General features: G+C 45.6%; 1 protein-coding gene across 1 annotated transcript; it reads left to right on the top strand.

Annotated features, from left to right (window-relative positions):
• The first annotated feature begins 11,482 nt into the window (after positions 1-11,482).
• Positions 11,483-13,889, top strand: SPINT3 (serine peptidase inhibitor, Kunitz type 3). Its single transcript, XM_045833157.1, has 4 exons — positions 11,483-11,609; positions 12,214-12,222; positions 13,028-13,196; positions 13,841-13,889. The coding sequence occupies exons 1-4, from the start codon at positions 11,483-11,485 to the stop codon at positions 13,869-13,871; spliced, it is 336 nt and encodes a 111-aa protein (XP_045689113.1). The 3' UTR covers positions 13,872-13,889.

Here is a 13,889-nt window from a genome sequence, read left to right as displayed (position 1 = left end):
CAAACCAATAACATAGTCTCAAACGAGGATTTAAAAAAGGATAAGAAAAACAATCTCCTAAATGAATACAATTTTCTGCAAAAAATCTGAGTACTTCAAGGTCAGACCCTCATCCAGACAGAGGTCACTAGGAACAAGGGAAGCCCTCATTCTGGCACATTTCAACTCTGGTGAAGACTCTAGAATTACAAATCACTCCCCAATCCAATCAGCTGCAAGAAACATGTTGCCTGCCCTGAAATAATAAGGACTAGGCTAATCTGACGGATCTACATCCATGGAAGTTCTGAGATTTCCCTGTTGTGAGTCTTGAAACTGGTGTCCCAGAAGTGGGCAGTCTTCCAGGAACAAAATAACACATTCCCAGGTAGCCAGTTTGCTCCCTCTTCCAGCCAACACCCAGAAGACCCAAAGTAAAAAACAAAAAAGGGAAAAAAAATAAAAGGAATCCTCTGAGGAAAGAGGGCTGCTACACATTGTGGGGGAGAGGAAATTGATGCCCAAGACAGAGGACCGGGCACGCAAGTTGGGAGGATGAGTTGTGTTGAGAGCTTTCAAGTGGCAGTATTCTCCCCACCACGAAAGCCTGTCTGTGTCGCTGTCTACTCTTCCATCGTCAAAGCAGTGGCAGACACAAGACTCCACCAGGGTGACCGAGAGAGCAGAACTGTGGTTCCAGAGCCCAGCGAGGGTAAGAAGTATGCAAACACAGGCACAGCTGGACTGGCCAGACTGTTCGTGGTTTTTCTTCTTCCTACACACACTGAGGGATAGACGGCTGAGCCTAAGAGAACAAATTTCCATGGAAAACACACCCAAGCCGGAAATACAGACATGTTCTCTGTGTAGGGGCGAAAGAAAGGGGAATAGGGTTGTTTAGGAAGCAGCAAATGGGTGTAAATAAGCTCATATCATATCAGTGTGGAGTCTAAGACTGGAAGTTCCTGATACACACTTTATTTTTTTTGAAAGATTTTATTTATTTATTTTTAGAGAGGGAAGGGAGGGAGAAAGAGAGAGAGAGAAACATCAATGTGTGGTTGCTGGGGGCTGTGGCCTGCAACCCAAGCGTGTGCCCTGACTGGGAATCGAACCTGCGACACTTTGGTTCGCAGCCCGGGCTCAATCCACTGAGCTTTGCCAGCCAGGGCCACACTTTATTTTTCTAATGTAATCTTTATTGTATTTTTTCCATTACCGTTTAGTCCCCTTTTATCTCCCTCCCCCCAGCAATCACCACACTGTTGTCCGTGTCCATGAGTTCCTTTTTCTTTTTGCTCAGTCCTGCCACCCCCTAAACTCTTCATTCCACAAGCTCTCCATCTTTGAGTCTGTGCCCATTTCCTTGTTACTTCAGTTTGTTCATTAGATTCCACATGAGTGAAATCATATGGTCTTTTTCTTTCTCTGACTGGCTTATTTCACTTAGCAGGATGTACTCCATACTGTCAGAAAGGGTAACATCTTCTTTATCATGGCCGAGTAGTATTCCATTGTGCAAATATCCCATACTTGTTTTATCCACTACTCTACTGATGGACACTTGGGCTGCTCCCATATCTTGGCAACTGTAAATAACACTGCAATGAATGTAGGGGTGCTTATGTTCTTTCGAATGAGTGTTTTGGGTTCCTTTGGATATATTTCCGGAAGTGGGATCACTGGGTCAAAAGGCAGATCCATTGTTAATGTTTTGAGGTGTCCCCATGCTGCTGTCCACCATGGCGGCACCAGTTTGTGTTCCCACCAACAACGCAGAGCTCCCCTTTCTCCACATCCCTGCCAGCACTTGTTGTTGGTTGATTTATTGATGACAGCCATTATTGATGACAGGTGTGACCTGGTATCTCACTGTGGTTTCAATTTGCATCTTCCTGATGATTAGCAATATCGAGCATCTTTTCATATGTCTATTGGCCACCTGTGTGTCCTCCTTGGAGAAGTGCCTATTCAGGGCCTCGGCCCATTTTTTAATTGGGTTGTTTGTCTTTTTGGGTGTTGAGTTTTGTAAGTACTTTATAAATTTTAGATACTAACCCTTTCTCAGGTGTATCTGTGAATATGTCCTCCCATTCCGGGGGTTGTCCTTTTATTTTGTTGATGATTTCCTTTGCTGCCGACACCCTCTTTGAATCAGCCAAGTGAAGCACAAGTGAAGAGGTTCGGGCTCTGGGCCTTCTCTGCGTCGCCCCCTCCCACCCCCACGCCCCCGCCACACCATCACAGGAAACACCGCTCATGTATCCACGGGCACATGATCGCAAGCAAAACTTACCATAAGCATGTAAACAAAGAGAAACAGCATGCTAAATAACCGATGATACGAAGTAGCCCAGAATTTATTAAAAAGATAAATGAATAGGCATAATATTCTCAACTAGATTAGAGTAGATTTGGGTATGTAAAAACGGGAGCCTATATTAACATAGGAGAACCAAAAAAACCGCAGGGTTTGGAAAATATAACAGGTTACCTAAATCACACAATAACTGAGGTAAATCTAAAGGATACAACCAAAGTATGAATTAGTGGTGGTAGAAGGGGAAGTTGAGAAGCCCTCAGAAAACATCAGAAAAGAATTAAACGTTTTTTTAAAATATAAGAATTAGGGTAGGGGGAGGTGGCAGAGTAGGCAGCCCCAGAAATCTGTCCCCTGTGTAGACGGCAATGACACTGGCAGAATCCATCTGACACAGCTGTCTTACAGCTCTGGACTCCGCCGGAGGCCTGCAGCTTCCAGGGGGAGACTGCACAGCGACTGCAGTTCATTTGGTCAGTTCGGCTCTGAGCACAGTGGCAGCCACACGTTTCCCGCCCCCGGCCGCATGGCGAACGAACACCTGTGCACGTGTTCCTGGCGCGGTTTTAACACAGGCTGTGGCATCCAGGGTGGGCAAAAAGGATCCTGGGCTCCAATCCCTGGTTGCTGCTTCTTTCTGATCAGTGAGTGCACACAAAGGAGCACTGTCCCTTGCAGTAGCAAGACCCTCCTCCTCAGGCTAAAGTAACTTCCAGGAATTTAAAGGGCCAGTGCTCGTTTTTCCCCACTCTTCATTTTTCTCTTTTTCTCCTTCTGGGAGCTAGATGTTAAAGACTGGGACATTCGAAAACTGCCTATACGAGGAAAGTTACAAAATGACCATGCATCTCCAGAAAAAGGCTCAGAAAAGATGTGAGACCTTAAGTTGACATTTCAGGCTGTTATGCAAAGAGACTCACAAAAATAATAATGAAATAAAACAGCACCCACCAGGGAAGGGAGAGAATTTGATTTCCAGGCTTGCCACCGTTATTAGGTTTAAATGTCCAGCATTCATCCAAAAAAAAAATCACAAGGCATACAAAGGAACACAAAAGTAAATAAAATAAAGATAATACATCAACAGAAATTATCTCTGACAAAGATCTGATGGCAGATCTGCTAGACAAAGATTTTAAAGCAACGGTCTAATTAGTCAGATGCAATCAATCCAACAGTATACAGGTAAATGAAAGTACAACTTTCATAAGTGTTAACAACGGCAGGCACATCATGGTGTGAGAATATAGAAAAGAGGGTGCGACCTGGTCAGGGAAGCCATAGGAAGGTTCACAGAAGAAATGACAATGGAGACAGAATCTAGTGGGGGCTGTTGAGGGCTGGTGAGGAAGGGGAAGAAGAATGCAGGCAGGTAGAGTGCCAGCTGCAAAACCCTGTGGAAACCCTGAAGGAAAAGAGAAGGGTAGAAGAGGCTAAGATAAATTCCATAAGGTAGGGTGGAAGAGTTACTGAACGGACCCAGGGTAGGGGACAAAATACTACTACCCGATGGACCCCCCTTCTCCCAGAGTGCCCCTGTACTAGGTCTGCCTTGCCCGCCGCCAGGAAATTACAGCTCTCCATGTCAGAGACTGGTGAAAAGGAAACGAATTATTTATTCAAAAGTTATACAGACTTAAGAGCAATGACAATGTCTTCATGAAAATCCCAGAGTCCCTTAAAACACCCACAAACACACACAGTCCTTCCTTCCCATCTTTGCCCAGTCCAGGGTAACATATCTCAGGAAAAGAAATAGAAGTCTGTGGCTCAGGCAGCCCCTGGTTCTTCCCAGTACTCCATGCTTGGTTGGCAGGCCTCCTGGGGTTCCCGGCACCATCAGCTGTGTCGCTGGGATCTCCAGTTCTCAATCCAAACCCACGTGGCACCTTCTCACGGCCCACCAGCAAGAGTCCTTTCACCCCTTTCCTTCCTGCAACGTCTCTCCTGCATTCTTCCAAACTGCTAAGCGGCTGCTCTGCATCGCTGCTACATCCTGCTTTCCAGTTTCCGAAGCTGCGTGGCAAAGAGAGCACCCATAGCCGTGTGGTTCTCCCTTTCTTGCCAAAGCCACATGGTCCCCTTGCATGGCTGTCACACTGGGGTTTAAATCCCAGCCCCAGTCTTCTTCTGCAGCCCCATTTCTGACTCCTCCCACAATTGGCTACACTTGCCAGCATTCCCATATTTTTACAGCTTTTCTAGGCTGCCATAGTAAATCTGGGCAGGCGTGGCCCCGTGGGATAGAGCGAATCATCTCCAAGCTCTCACACAGGCGCTGTAACCAGGGGGAGTTGTTTCCCGGTTACCTCCTAGGTGGAAGTAACGCTCATCTCCCTGGCTCAAAGCATGGCCACAGCTATTTAACTTATTCATGAAACCAGTTAAAAGTTATAAATACGTTAAATGACCATCCTGAGGTTATTTGAAAAACTGTTACTTTGCAAAACAACTCTCAGTGGCCCTGCTCCATGTGTCCCATCCCCCAGTTCAGACTGGTGGGGGGTGAGGACATCCCACATTTTTAATATTTCCTGGACTCCCTGAGTTCTGGACCCCATTACAAATCCCTCTTTGGTGGGGGGGTGGCCCTGGCTGCACCATGTAACAGAAGTACAGAAGGGACCTTGAGCAAAACAAGATGCCTCTACAGATGGGAAAACAAGGTAAGTGAATACACAGTTTCCTTCTTTTTGTGCTGGGAAGTAAACTCCCCAAATGGTTAGGAACAATATAATACTATTTACTAAGATGACTTATTGGGCATTTAGTAAGTCTATTGAAGTTGGTATTGACAAAGATAGAATGGACGAAAAAAGCAAGTGTAATGGAATGATGAAACAGTGCTGGAGTTGGATAGTGGTGATGTTTGCACAACAAGGTAAATGTACTTAATTCCCTGAACTGTACAATTGAAAGTGGTTAAAATGGTAAATTTTATGTTATAGGCATTTTATCACAATTTTTAAAAAGCCTAAGTTCATTATAACACTACACATATAACAAATGTCCCAAATGATCTACAGTGGGGTCCTACTATGGAATGGTAATGAATTGATATCAAAGCAAACAGAACCCTGAGAGGTTGGAAATCTGTCGTTAAAGTTATGGGCAGCTTCCACGTCTAAGGCTGTGGTTATGATCAGCCTGAGGCTGCTCACCAAATGATGGGCTACTTGAGCAGGAAGATGATGACATTTGCAAAGCGCCATATCCGGTTCATTTGATTTTTAGGAGTATCTGCCATATCGAGGATCTCATATTGAGCAGCTACGTGGAACACCAACAGTCTCATGTTAGGGGTCCATTTATTCAACAAATGATCACTGCCATTCGACAATTACGTGTTATAATAAGAGTTCCAAGCTCTGGCTGGCGTAGCTCAGTGGATTGAGTCAGGGCTGCGAACCAAAGTGTCACAGGTTCAATTCCCAGGCAGGGCACATGCCTGGGTTGCAGGCCATAACCCCCAACAACTGCACATTGATGTTTCTCTCTCTCTCTCTCTCCCCCCCCTCCCTTCCCTCTCTAAAAATAAATAAATTAATTAAAAAAAAATAAGAGTTCCATTCTCATTTCCCTTCTCTGAAACCGGTTCTCACCAATTTTCCAATCCTACTCACTCCACCACCCCTGCCGCACAGGCGGAGAGAGACAAGGACAGGGATTCCCTCAGGCTCCGCCCACTGGGAAAACGTCCGCTCCCCAGCGCCGCCCCTCGGGGCCACGAAGCTGCAAACGTTGACGCGGTTCATTGCCGACTGGTCCTAACACACGTCGCAGGAGGACTGTGCAAACCAGATGATTGTTTCACCTGTAGTCACTTGGTCTTCGGGAATCTGTGAAGAAGCCCCGCCAGTGTGGATTCAGACGTACCGCAACACAACGCAACAGTGTACAGGGTCCGGCAGAAGGGACGCCTGCTGGAGGGTGGTTGGCAGGGTGATGACATGGGAGAAATAATGTACAGTTTCTATTTGAACGTGTCACCTAAAATGTCGCAGGGTGTGCTTGAGTGTGATATGGGTATGTTACAGAATTACAGGCTTATGGTTTTGTCATAAAAGATTTTGAAATGGGAAAAAAAAAAGGGTGTAATTTGTGCCAGACCCTGTATTTCACGGGCTGAGAGTATCGTTTGCCTGCTGGTAAAATTCACTTGTGCCTCTGGGGCCTTCTCCCACCGGGTCTAATGTAGATCTCTTCCTCGTTCGGATGGACTGTTAAAGGGTTCCCTAGGCACTCCAAGTTTTTCTCGAGCATCTTTCTTTCCTAGGCTCTCGCCCAAGCAGGAAATTAATGATCCCCACTGTTTTCCACCCCATAACATTTTCACCCAGTGTCTTCGACCCCACACGCTGGAGCGGAACGTTTCATCTCGTCTCCCTGGAAACCTTCAGTCCAGAACCGTCGCTCCCACACTTGCACTTGACCCTGCAGGAACTTCAGGGGCCCGACATTTAAATAATAGTCTTAGCAGGCAGGCTTTCTTCTGAACACTCAAAGGACGACTACACAGCATCCCACACTCTGGAACATACCTATTCGGCTGTCACAGCCTAAGGCCTCTCCTAGCCAACCCTGTCGCCCCTGGGCCTTGTCCTCACTGGGAAACACGAAACTGGAACCCTCCGTTTCCTTGTACTCCAGTCTCTGGCCCTGACCTTTTTCCACGTGGCTGAGAATGCACTCCAGCCATTCACAGACACTGAGCCCCTACCCGCTGACTGTTAAATCAGGGTTCAAGCCCTTCATGCAGCTGCATTGGGAAGGACTTCGAACAAGGAATCCTGACTCGTGCGGCTCCCTCTCGTGAAGCATGAGCTAGCCCAACAGGGAAATGAAGCAATTGTGTGGTAATCACCTTATCAATGGGGAACAGAATCCTAATGACAAATACGCAAAAAATGTAAATGTCAGAGGTTTTAAAATATAAGTTGAACCTTTTTCAAAACTAATGTTCCACCCATATCCATGTTGAGGTTACTTAGATTCGTTGCCACACAAAGTTTACATTATGAATCACATGGCAATGTGGAGTTATATTATGTAACAGAATTGGGATGGTCTATGCAGACAAGGTGGACCTGTGCAATTCTTTTTCAGTTACAATGTCCAAATACAAAACAATAATTTATTTCCTTAGCAACAAGAAAATATTCTGGCACCAATCTGAAGTTAAAATTAAGAGTTGCCCGATAGCAATCAAGAACCCTGAACAGTGGCGGCCCGGACCCCCTGACGCTCACTCACATACACCCCGCCCCAGTCCCCCGCTCAGGACTCCGGACGAGCTCCCACACGTAGAGCCGAGAGAGGGAGCCCTCACCGGGGCGTTCAGGACGTGGAGGGAGAGCTCTGCAGAAAAAGTTGGGGAGGGAGATGCTGTTACCAGAGGGAGGAAACCATGCTGAGCCCACAAACCCAAAAATATTCACTACATTTCACCCCTTGACTCTTTAACTTGTTTGCCATTTTTAAACCTTTTAGAGGCTATTGATTAACCTAGCCCAAAGCATTTACCCGTGAGCCAAAAAGATTCAATTAAAAGTCCCACTTACTCCCTCAGCTAGCTACAGGGCTAGGGTCTCACAGATGCAGCCCCTTCTCTGTTAGCACTGACTGAATCCCGCTGGTAAATTCTGCAACCAGTGCATGAAATAGGCAGTTTCTACACCAACCAACCTATCTTACATGAAACAGCAGGTAAAATTGGAAAGAGGGAATTTTGTTTAATTTTCCAACTACACAAGCAAGGAACAAGAGGGAAGATATTTGTGCTGCACCATATAAGGCTGTAGCTGTTTTAATAACATCCCCCCCCCCACCCCCGTGGATATATTCCATGTCTCTCATCTTTGGCCAAAAGCTCTGTTTAACTAGTGTCTTTATACATCGGGTAACCCGAATGAACATTCTAGACAGAAGAAACACGAGCTCACGGTGGGACTCCTGGGTAGGTTTTAACCTTTCCATCTTTCAGGCTTTCGAACTTCCGTGTCATGTTTGCTAACTTCCGTGCAAGCTGGCCGATTAGGATGACGAATAGTGCATGCTCTGGGGCACCGAGTCCCTTCAGTGAAGCCTTAGGTGTAGCTACCCTATGGTCGGATTCACTCATTTCAGACGAAAACATAACCTTTCTTTTTCTGCCTTTCCAAGAGAATTTCCACTGAGGCCATAAGAGCGGATTAAGGAGCCTGTGACCACACAAGTGGAAAGAGAGGCACAACTAGGAGTGAGCTGCAGGTGCAATGACATTGCCTGGCCCCGTGCCAACTGCTTGTTTTATTCATGCTCTGCCACTGGGCACGCGGGTGCCTCGAGCATTTCTCAAGAACCTTCCGTCATTAGTTTTCTACCAGATGGAGCAGAAAAGGCAATAGCAAAAAAATAAATAAATAAAGGAAAGTTAATGACCCTCAAGGTTTTCCACCTCACATCTCTTTCATCTAAAGCTTTATGCTCTGTGCTCTCTGCTGAAATAGTACTTGCTCTCCCCCAGAGACACGGGGTGCAGGGCATTCTCCGCCGTATTTATATACGACGACAGAGACACTTCGTGCAGAGCATCAAAGTGCCCAGCATCCTGGGAGATATTTAGTCAACCCTTCATAGCCTTGGTCCTCTCCCATTCAGTTATGCTCACTTCTGCTAATCCTTCTTGTTGGGAGCTGGGCTGGTCAGCAGGTAAAACAAGAACGTGAACTCCGCTGGAACCATGGGAGTGAGGTGCGCCTTTCCACCCGGCCCAGCAATGAGGGACAAACATCTGAACAGAGACATTCTCGGATAAACCAAACAGAAAATCCAGAAACAGGTCCAAGTGTAACTAAGAACATGACGAAGTTAGCATTTCCAATCAAAGGAAATGTTGATATATTCTTCAATAAATGATTATATAATTTGCTATTCATTTGATATGATAGTCAGATTAGATCCCTACCCCACATTATACACAAAAATACATTTTAAATATATGAAAGTTGTAAATGTAAAAACTTAGAAAATGATAAATGGCGAACTTATAGAATAAAATGTAAGAAAACCACTTTGCTAATTTGGAGTGATGGGGTGCTTTCTAAGAAAGACAGTTAAGCCCTGGCTGGGGTAGCTCAGTGGACTGAGCGCGGGCTGCCAACCAAAGTGTCACAGGTTCGATTCCCAGCCAGGGTACATGCCTGGGTTGCAGGCCATGGCCCCCAGCAACCGCACATTGATGTTTCTCTCTCTCTCTATCTCCCTCCCTTTCCTCTCTAAAAATAAATAAATAAAATCTTTTTAAAAAAAGAAAAGAAAAAGAAAGACAGTTAACTCAGAAAGCCCTGAATTTGTTCATGTGTTTATGAATGACATATTTAATTATATAAATACATGTATATAATCATATAAATAGTAAAAGTACTCAAAGAAACCACAACAGTATGTGAGGGCAAATAATACCCCAGAAGAAAACATTTTGCAGCAAATGTTACTATAAAGACTCATAATTTATAAAGTATCTTATAAATCATTAAGGGAAAAATGATATCTTAAGATAAAAATAACCAACATTGAAGAACAGGTAATTCACAAATTCAAAATGTCAATAACCATGCTAAAATGTTCTGACCCCCCACTGGTAGTCAGGAAAATGTAATTTAAAATGATGCCCTGCCATTTTCCACTCATTAGATTAAAAAACAAAAAACAACCAGCGGTGGCGAGGTGGCGATGAATTGGGTAATATCTGCTAAATTTTATAATGATACTTCTGCCCAGAAGGCCGCCTCTAAAAATGTACACCATAGAAATAATTGTACATAAAAATCCATGCCCAACAATAGTCGCTACAGCATTATTTGTAATTGTCTATCAAAAAACAACCTAACTGACTTTTAATATGAAAAAAAGTTCAATAAAGTCATGATACACTGATACAATCCGTGGAGCTATTTTAAAAGTTCACCAATACAATGTTAAGGATTAAACGCAAGCCCCAGATCCGTCTGCACAGGATGATTTCAATTATGACTTGGTTATTTTTAAACTAAGATAGAAGCTCTCGTAAATTTCTAGTAAATTTTCCCTCTCCTCTGTGTTTGAGTTCTATCCTTTTCACATTCCTATTATAGAAGATGTGTATTTCTTTTTGTATTTGTCCGTTAGAGTTGACATTTAATACTATTTCATTAAAGATATTAGTTTCAGGTGTACAGCATAGTGGCTAGACATTTATATCATTTATGAAGTAACCCCCCCCAACAAGCCTAGGACCCATCTGACGCCAGACATAGTTATTACGACAGTATCGACCACACCCCCTGTGCTGCCCTTGACGTCCCCGTGACTGCTCTGTGACCCCCAGTCTGTACTGCTTCACCCCTCACCTGTGTCCCCCAGCCCCCCAGCCACACTCCCCTTGGGCAACCCTCAGTTTGCGCTCTGTATCTAGGAGTCTGTTTCTGTTTGGGGAGGTGTTTATTTCCTCTCTACTTTTCTGCCAAAATGTTATCTATTCCTGCCAAAATGTTGTCTATCTCAATGGTATTTTTACAATACAAACTTTTATTCTCTTTAGCAAGGTCAGTGTTTCTCTAATTCATTCATTTCCATTACTAAGTTCATCCACCTCTTCTGTCTACTTTCTTTATATTTATTTTGCTGGTGTTGTTCCAGTTTCTGAGGTTCAGGACTGTGTTAACTTCCTTTCAGATTTTTACATTTACACAGGGTGGGACAAAAGTCGGTTTACAATTGCGAGTACATAAAACATAGAGTAAGTTTGTATCGTTTATTAATTATTGCATTCGTTTCCATACAAATGACTGTAAACCTACTTTTGCCCCACCCTGTCTAGTAAAGCACTGCTAATAAGTTATTTACAACTGTTTATCGGAGACGTGTTGATATCCTGAGCCGTCATGAATGATCACGATCCCTAGATCTGGAAGAGAGGGAGGGAGGCTGAGGTTCAGCAGCGGAGCTCTGACAAATTGTGACCTTGCAAGCTGCATGGCTGGGTGCCCAAGCACGGCGTGTCCTGCTCCCTCGGTTGAGTCTGGAAGGCTCTCTGCTCGCGCTTGGGCCCTGGGGAAATGAAATCAGAGACATGTGTTCAACTCCTTCCAGGAGAAAGAGCTCGGCCCCCGAGATATAATTTCAGCTCAGCCTAGGGCTGTCCCAGCTGCCATCTGCAACACCATGAAGCCGGAATTGATCCACTCTTTCATGTTGCTCCTCATCCTTTCCATGCCCCGCCACACACTTGCACGTTTCTTCTTCCCTGATAAGCTCAGACAGAATTTGTGCGAAAGCGGACATCTTGGAGGTAAGGCCTTCCTAGAAGGGCAACCCAGGAGGACAGTGCGCAGGCCGAGGTGGTCTGGGCAGCCTAGGCAATGTTGCTGCCAATGAGAAGGAGTCAAGTTCTGCTTTTATCTCAACCCGCATGGTTCTAGAGCGTCTGATTCCAGGATTTACACTGGGTTCCGTCTATTACGGATTGGAAAAGCAGAAACACAGAAAGTGGAACTGACTTAAGTCTTTCCCAAGAGATTTCGGTGGAAGAGGGATGGGGTTATAGAAATTACATTGATGTCAGGAATGTCCAGAAAATTTCTTTACTGGTGTGTGCGTGTGTGTGTGTGTGTGTGTATTAGATGGATTTCAATTCTGTTTAACACATAGATAGAGGACCATTGTATCACACCCCTCATTAGCATGCTGAGGACATACATGCTACTTATTTAAATTCATTTGCTCGATTCAAATTGTAATGGACATGCATGAAAGATTTAGCATGAATGAGGCACATGCCCAGTTAAGGATAAGGCCAGTAGCTGGACATCAAGAAGACTGACATGAATTCTTTTTTTGTCTCCGATATGGTCATCATTGCTCCTGACCTAACCACCTGTCCTTCATGGTCTCAGTCAGGCCAGGTGAGTCCAGCCGGGTAGCCAAAAATGGGGGGCTGGATGGGAGAGGACATGGGCTTTGGTGGCAGAAAGACAGCTCCTTAGCCAGGCTAGGCATTGTAATCCTGTCCTTCAGGAGTAGGCGTAGAGGGTCAAAGTCCCTTTAAGCTTGTGTGTGCACCTGGATTCTGTGGGAGTGAAAGCAGGGGCTCTAACCTGTGTCCTTGGGAGGGCAAGCGGATGAGATTCACTTCCAGTGGCATGGAAAAGCGTGCCCAGACTTAGGAAAGGTTTACATCCTCATCTGAGGATGTGTATTGATGAGTGAGAGAGAGAGAGAGAGAGAGAGACATCCATGTGAGAGAGAAATCGATAGGTTGCCTCCTGAACGTGCCCTGACCGAGGACCAAACCCAAAACTGAGGTATATGCCCTATGGGAAATCAAACGTGCAACCTTCTGGTGCACAGGATGACACTTCTGCCACCTGAGCCACCTGGCCAGGGCGGGAAAAGGGATATATTTAACATGAAGAAAGGATGCTGTGATGGACAGAGGAAGACTTGGGCCTTTCTTGCTTCTGTAACTAAGGTAGCAGAGCTACGTGTAGTCCTCCAACTGGATCTGGGTCACTGAGCCCAGCGATAGTCTAGAATCGCTACCCCAGCCTCACCTAGACAGTGAAGCTTATGCTCAGGGAACTCTTCCACTGGTGAAGCGTCAGGCAGCTTCCCACGGGCTGATGAGTGCTGGTCGTCTGGCTGCACAAGGGAAAGAATGCCAGCTTGGCAGGGGGAAGAAAGCCTGACTGTGGCATTTCTCATGCACAGACATCTGCAACTACCCTCCTTTGTACGGCACCTGTAAGCTGACCCTGACCAGGTACTACTACAACACCTTCACGTTTATGTGCGAGCTCTTCATCTTCTCTGGCTGTTCAGGCAACAGAAACAACTTCAAAAATAAATATGATTGTGAAAAATTTTGTATTCCTAAAAAGTAAGTCTCTCAGCTCCTCGCCCCACCTCCAATGACACCAAATAGCAGGGACCAGGGGTTTTTCAGGAAAAATCAAGTGAAAGGCCAGGGGAAATTGAGCAATGGGGCCAGAAATTATACCTGAGTTGGGGACAATCAGTCATAGGCAAGAATTTCAATGTCTCGGGTCCTTTGGTCCAACACAACTCTTCTGAGACTGTGAGGACTGAAACCCAGAGAGGCTAATGATTTTCCAAGTTCACTCACACAAGGACGTGTGGATTGAGACCCAGCCAGCACTTCCCTGCCACCATCGGGGCCTCGGGTCTCTGCCACCCTGTCCAACACCTTCCCGCTGGCGCAGTTAAAAAAGGGGCAGCGGTGAGAGTCAGGGCGGCAGGGAAAGGCAAGTCTCTCGCTTCAGTGTCCGTAGTTAATGGTGCAGCCACAGCCTTCCGCTCAGGAGTGGGGACACCACTTTAGAATTGACTGGCATACCCTCGGAGGTCAGCACTGTATTCGCCCACTGTATTCTGTGGAGAGATGTGGGGATCAGGAGGGTTGCTGGCACTAAGCACAGCTCGGGGTCCTTCGAGAGGGCAAAGGCCCGCTGAGCCTGCCCGTGACAACAGCAGTCATCTCTGCGTCCGTTCATTTATTAACAGGGACAGACCTGAAGAAAAACCGAAAACTTGATATGCCAGAAGGAAAAAG

Source organism: Phyllostomus hastatus, unplaced genomic scaffold (genome assembly GCF_019186645.2).
Source record: "Phyllostomus hastatus isolate PE091 unplaced genomic scaffold, TTU_PhHast_1.1 phas_contig_17, whole genome shotgun sequence".
NCBI classification, from domain to species: Eukaryota; Metazoa; Chordata; class Mammalia; order Chiroptera; family Phyllostomidae; genus Phyllostomus; species Phyllostomus hastatus.
Note: the sequence above shows the minus strand (reverse complement) of the source record. Positions and strands in the feature narration are given on the sequence as shown.